The 6751-nt window shown below is 37.4% G+C and overlaps 1 protein-coding gene across 1 annotated transcript; it reads right to left on the reverse strand.

The window, feature by feature from the left end:
- Positions 1–520: 520 nt before the first annotated feature.
- Positions 521–6737, reverse strand: LOC139132250 (exosome complex component RRP43-like). The gene is made up of 11 exons (XM_070698639.1): positions 6721–6737; positions 6555–6589; positions 6128–6214; positions 5783–5856; positions 5583–5628; positions 5096–5201; positions 4731–4776; positions 4086–4182; positions 2701–2821; positions 1966–2072; positions 521–1133 (listed from the first exon to the last, which is right to left on the reverse strand). Exons 1-11 carry the CDS (start codon positions 6735–6737, stop codon positions 1021–1023), a joined length of 849 nt encoding a protein of 282 aa, XP_070554740.1. The 3' UTR covers positions 521–1020.
- Between the last annotated feature and the right edge of the window lie 14 nt (positions 6738–6751).

The following is a 6751-nucleotide window of genomic DNA, read 5'->3' on the forward strand; positions in this document are numbered from 1 at the left end:
TCACATATTTCTATCATCAGTAAAACATCTTGTCCATGCTTGGTACATGGTTCTGCTGATGTGCAGCATGTCGGAAGGTTATATCTGATTAGTCAAATGTCACTATTCATAGCAGCTTAGGGAGTCTATTTGTATTATTCAATTATAACGGTAAGATGCAGCCAACCAATTGGATAACAGCTTCTGAGATGCAGCACATTAGTCCACATGGTTCGATTGAACTACAGCATTCTACAAGTAAATGCCATTTTTGACATTGTAGAGTCAAACATATGCACAAGATGCATTCCACCTGACAGAACAATACACTCTCCACTACATGAGTACTATACTTCTACTACAAATCTGTCCTTTAGTCTGGTTCCCTGACCCATTTTCCGGGGAAAATGGGTCAGGGAACCAGACTAATCTGTCCTTTAGAGCAGGCAATTATTCAGCCGCATGGTATCCTTCTCCATCCAGGCTGATATTTCAACACTCTAATGGCCTCCCAGTAGTAATAATGCACAGAATGTTGATATTTTTAGTTCCAGTATGAAAGGTTTATTAAAAGAAACAAGACAAAAATCTCTCATATGGCAGTCATATGGTCACTTCGTTTCATTCTGGCAGTGCATAGATTATATCTTGGAATATTTCACATCCACCCTGATTTGACATGCATGAGGAGCATGGTTGCATGCACCAACACTACCCTCCCTTTACCCAGTATGCCATTCCATCAAAATTGTTTCCTGGAATGATTTTTTCCCCAAGGAAAACAGAATGATTTTTCCAGATACTATCTAATACCCTTAGACCTGCTAAAGCTGGCACTGGCCATATTTGTAAGCACAGTGCCCAAATCCTCCCCATTCCCACCCACCCCCACACTTGAATACCAAAGGTCTATGAAAAAAGGCTACCAGAACAAAATCAATTGAGCAAAATTTATTTTTAAGATGAAAATTTTCAAGCCCTGTAATATAAAAATATTCACTGCATTGTAAAAAGGCTCATAAATATATTTATCATACTGCATCACCGGTCCAAGGTAATGCAGGTTTCATTTAGCAACTTTCTGACCTCTTCACCCCTGGACAGCGCCCTCTTGATGCAGTCTTTGAGCTGCATGTCTGACAAAGGACTACCACCTGCCAAGAAATGCAACATTTGTTGGTGAAAACTGATTTTAAGAAAGTGAAGTCAAATATTTGATTTCTGAATGTGGAATGTAGAGTGGTGGTTCTTCCACACATCTGTCTGCAAATCATCTTTTTTCATATTGGCTTTCATTATCACAATCCCATTTGAACAAGTTCTTTCTTCCACTTCAGATTGTCAAGAATTGATTGCCTGTAATATCTCTGTTGACGAATAATGTTTTGTTGTCAAAGGCGAAATCAAGTCAGCATCCACAGGCTGAAAATCGCCCTCAGGTGGTTGTTTTGTTCTGGGCCACTTTTCACTGCCATCAACGCTCCTATGACATTTGAAACACTAAAGAAATATGAATTTCTCCTCAAAAACACAGACAGAATCAATAAATGCACCAAATACTTTCAAAAAAATACATTGTATATCAAGGTCAGGTCTTATAGGATTAGCTATTGAAGATTCTACACCAACAGCAGGAAGTCACCAGTGAAGATTGCATTACACGACAGTAGATAAATATTTCATGAACAGTCTTGGTAACTGGTTTGATTTGTCAAAGATATCAACTAAACGTATTACACTTTTTTTCCTCAGTTAATTGTAACAGCTGAAATAACAATACAAAATTTCTTATGAGATGGAAGAAAACTTGGTGACTGTTGCTATAGAAACTTACTAGCCAACTCAGATTAACAACATAAATGCACTCAGCTTAATTTACATAGAAATTATCGTTCCTTCTCAGAACTCTGAAATGTAAATATCATAACTACAACCAAATGTAATACCAGTAACTAACTCCACAGTGTATGTTCAATATGCACTCACCTGGTTTATGAACAGCACAAAGTCTTCCATGTCCATCTGTAACTATGGTTACAACTCCTGTTGCTAGGCACTCTTCCTCATTGGTTGGATCAGCAAATATAATTTCACTGAATTGTGAAGAAGAGAAATGTTGATACATGAAAGCTGATTAATTTGCAAATGATGACAATACGGCAGTGTAGATCAAACTACACTAATGAACGGTAAAAATTGTGATTTCAGGAGATGGAATCTTCTGCCTTCTGCAACAAGTATCATACACGCAAAATTCATTAGAGAACCTGAACCAAGATGAGTTAATACTTAAGCAGTGGACAGACTTATTTCAAAATGCATCCTTATGCATTTGTGAATATGCATACATACACTGTTAACATGTGTATGTACATATACATAATGTATGTAAGCACAATCATAAACTTGCTTATAGTGTGACTCTCTCAAGTTTCACTCTCTTTCTTCCTACATCCTGAAATGTCGACAAAGTCCATCCTCACTTGTAAGGAGTGTGCAGCCACACTGAAGAACAACACACATACAGAATGAAAAGGATATTTGATGTTTGGTACCTTTGCCCCCCAGTCAGTTATTCCATAGACCTCTGAAAATAATTTTACTCTGGATTGTTAATTATGTCAAAAATTGTACCAAAAATATATTTGGGAATAAAATTAACATTTTTCTCAATTCACAATATTGTAGATGGTAGAAACCTGAAGATAGCTATATGCTTACTCATCAAAGACTGCAAATGATGTTGACACTGGTTCTGATTTCACTTGCAGTGAAGTTTTTGTGGATGTTGTAACTGTCGGTGCTCCTGTTTCTTCATCAATCTTCAAGCTAGGAAGTGACACTGTCATGAAATGGATGGATACATGAATATGAAAACTTGTCTGTTGAATAATAGCAGATGACAAAAGTGTAATCACCTTTGCCAGGATCTCAAAAGGCAAACAGAGACTGATACAAATAGTATGTTTGGCTTTTTAAAGCTATCATTTTTTAGATAATGCTACAGTTCTAGATCATTTGAGTGTACAATGATATGAGGTTGACAGAATAATAATTTCCATTCACAACTTATATTAACTGATTAGCCTGTGTAATGTGGCCATAGGCAAACATATTGACCTTTCACAAATAACAGTAAAATAATTTTGTTTTATCACATGCACAAGCAAAGTTTGTCGTCTCCGAAAAAAATACGGGATTTATTCTCTGGTCGTTCTATGTCACAACAACCCGCGTCTATGTCATCAATTTTGGTGCGTCGGACCTTTTTTTTGTCGATCTTCGGTGCGCTCGTAAATATGTAAACAAACAACATGGCGGCCGATGTTTCTCCCACGATCAAAAGTCATGTAATGAAATCGATATTTTCACAGACTACGACATTAATAATCCGAACAATGTAAACACAAGAGTGTACCGCCTGTATATTCCGAAGGAATTACGTGAATAATTTGCGGAAACAACGAACTCGAAGCTGGTCGCGTATACCGTGGGTTCCGTACGCATTGCAAACAGGGTCAGGTGCGACGTTTACAGTGTTCGCGCCGTCGAGATTCAGTCGATATTTGTTCCCGAAAAATAGCGTGTCTGTGATAAATTTCCAGGACTATGCTATCTTTGAAATAGAGTATAACTTTGCGGAAGGTAGCCTACGTGTAGACCGAGAGCTGTCATTTGCTCCACACACGAACGAACGTGAGCGCTAACGTACACGACGGACGATTGGAAATGATTGACAACTTGTGCACGGCGTACTGATATTATTCCTAAAGTAGTTCAAAAGTTTAAACGCGGAATCGTCATGCAAAATTTATTTTATTTTGCAAAAAATAACGAATTCTTGGCTTGTGCATATGATAAGTATCTTATTTCCTAATATTTGTCTTCGTTCAGCTCGGAAAATACTCGTGACGTAATGACCATGTCACCACTCGTCTTCGACTCGTGGTGACACGGTCATTACGTCACTTGTATTTTCCTTCGCTGAACGAAGAAAAATATTAGGGAATAATATCTAAATATTCCTGTATTTTTTAAGCATGCTTGTCATTTCTTGTTTGTATTGACAGTTCACATACATCGAGCATTCTAGTTTGTAAACTCACCATTTCTGAGTGCCGCCAGCAACGCTATCACACAGGCATCTATGACATTGCCATCATAGTCAAGACACATCATATCACAGTATAGAACCCAGACAATCTGCAAACAGTAAACATACGAGCAAAAGTGTGATAGAGAAATAACAGAACCAGGTGTAAAGAGATAGAAGTCATAATAGTATCATAAATACTTTGGTACACATGCTTATAGAAAACATTTACCAAACTAAACAGGATATAATTGACAAAGCGTAAATTACAGTAAAGAGCAAAACTGGTTCCAAAAAATATTTGCAGCAACACAACATGTGGCCAATTTGTAGTGGCAGGTGCAAGACAATGATAAAATGGCCTGTAGGTGGCGCCCTTCATGTCTGACTGAGTGAATTCTTTCCTGTCCTAGCAGAGCACAATTTTTCACAAATACTGAGGGCAATACTTGGCAGAGGCCATAACAAGTAAATTAAAGTTACAAGAAATTTTTACCATAATGAAACTGGGAGTTGATAAAATAGCTGTTTTGCGATGAAAAGGATAACACAATTTACAATGGTACAATGATTGACTGAGTGATTGGCTTCAATTCTAAATGAGACACAATGCTGTACCACAAATGTAAAAGCTAAAAGTGAACAGAACACGTCTTACCTTTCCCTTAAGCACACACAAGTCTTCAAGACTTATAACTTTGGAACTGTGAAGTCAGTAAAATATGAAGCATTTTCAAAAAGATGCTAACACTTTTGTCTTTTGAGAGAAATACTTCAAAACCATGATACAAAGCAGTGTGCTTCCTCTTACACTTTATACTGTATTTATTGACTTTGCAAAAGATATTGATGATTTACTGTTAATTTTGGAAGTCATTGGGTACCTTATGTAGAAGATGATGATGAGGAGTTGGCTGGTTGAAAGGAAAGTTCCAAACATGACTATAACCAACCTCAACATTTTTGTCTTCAAAAAATACAATTCAATGACAGAGGAGACTGAAAGAAAATACGGGCACTCACTTTTTGATAACATCATCGATGAACTGACTGACAACTTGGGCCTGTTCACTGGGTGGGCCAGGCCTGAATCTTGGTGAACACAGTGGAGGTAAGTCTACATTGGGAACTAACAATTGGACACAAGAAGTGAATACACATTAGAAAGAGAAGAAACCTTGTTGCTGAGAAAGTGTACTTGTTCATACGTATTGTCACTTTGAGTCATATCTGTGAATAGACTTTATGAGAAAACCAAGCTATAACATGACATTTGAGCGCTGTACATGACATTTAGTTCAAAATGAAATTCAAACCATCATGTACCTTTGGCAACGAAGATGCGAGCATTACAAGTACTTCTTTTGGAAAAAGTGTTGACATACACTAAATAGTTCAGTCTGAGTGTGTGCTGTCCGGCTCTATAAATAGGTACACTACAGTGCTGTGTAGGCTATACTATCTGAATTCAATTTGGTTTGTAAATCAGTATTTCCCCTACAAAACTTACCTATGTAACCATGTTCTGGATTTTCAACTGTTGGAACAGCCAATTCCTGAAGAGAGTTGGAAAACATTCAGAGTAATTTACACTACTACAAACATGAAGGTACCCTTGTATGTATGGTCAAAAAAGAACACTCATTTTCAGCTATGATTTATGTACGTGTGACAACAATGTCTTGCGCATGATGTCAAAATAGAACTTACAGCTTTCACTCCACATACAGCTGTTGTGTTTCCAAGTTTGACCAGAGCAGATCCTTCAGCTGTACCTATTGAACCTGAAGTGGAGAAAGAAAGAACATACCAAAAAATAAATGGTCTCTATGGAAATACTGGTTTAATATATTTGGTGAAAACAAACAGATTATAACGTAGTGAGACTAAGCAAACTTCTCAGCAGCCAGAGGCAATCAATTATGAATGACTTTCAGAGCTGTCAGATCACAGAAGAATTGTTAATAACACTATATTCTAGGCATTTGGAGATCACCATAGAGGTATGACTTATACAATTGTGTTCCATGAAATGATGAATACATCAGCAATTACCTATATTTAAAATAGTACTTCTGATTTCTCCCAACTCCCTACCATCTGGACGTACATCTTCTTTCTGCAAGATTTGTGAAAATGATTCTCACTGAGTGTTATGAAGACATATATTTCCATTGTCAACATCATTGAAAATAAATTGAAAGTGACATGCTAGACAATGGATTTTCTCACCTCCTCTGGCGCTAAAAGGGACAATAAGCTGAAAGTTTTGATGATATTTCCATTGCTTTTATGCTACGTTCCGACGTTCACATACGTAGACTATACAATATGAGGATCGTCTACGTATGAGAACGTCGGAACGTAACATAAACTCACAGCATGAACTCTACACTATTATTAACCCACCCACAGCACACCTGTGGTCCACATACTGTAAATAGTGGGCCAAACACTTCATATATCAACATGCAACACTTACCAAACTGTCGATAGTATTCTACGGGTTGTGCGGTCCTGTTTAGGGGTAAGAAGAAAAACAAACTATACTGATTGCACCATAGGCACTCGAAAATGTGAATGATTAGGTGAGCAAAACACACTGCTGAACTAGCTTTCCTATACAAATAATTCACGTGTACACTTACTTGAAATCAGCGGCCATGTCTTCTGAGCTAT

The sequence above is a fragment of the Ptychodera flava genome, chromosome 4 (genome assembly GCF_041260155.1).
Source record: "Ptychodera flava strain L36383 chromosome 4, AS_Pfla_20210202, whole genome shotgun sequence".
NCBI classification, from domain to species: Eukaryota; Metazoa; Hemichordata; class Enteropneusta; family Ptychoderidae; genus Ptychodera; species Ptychodera flava.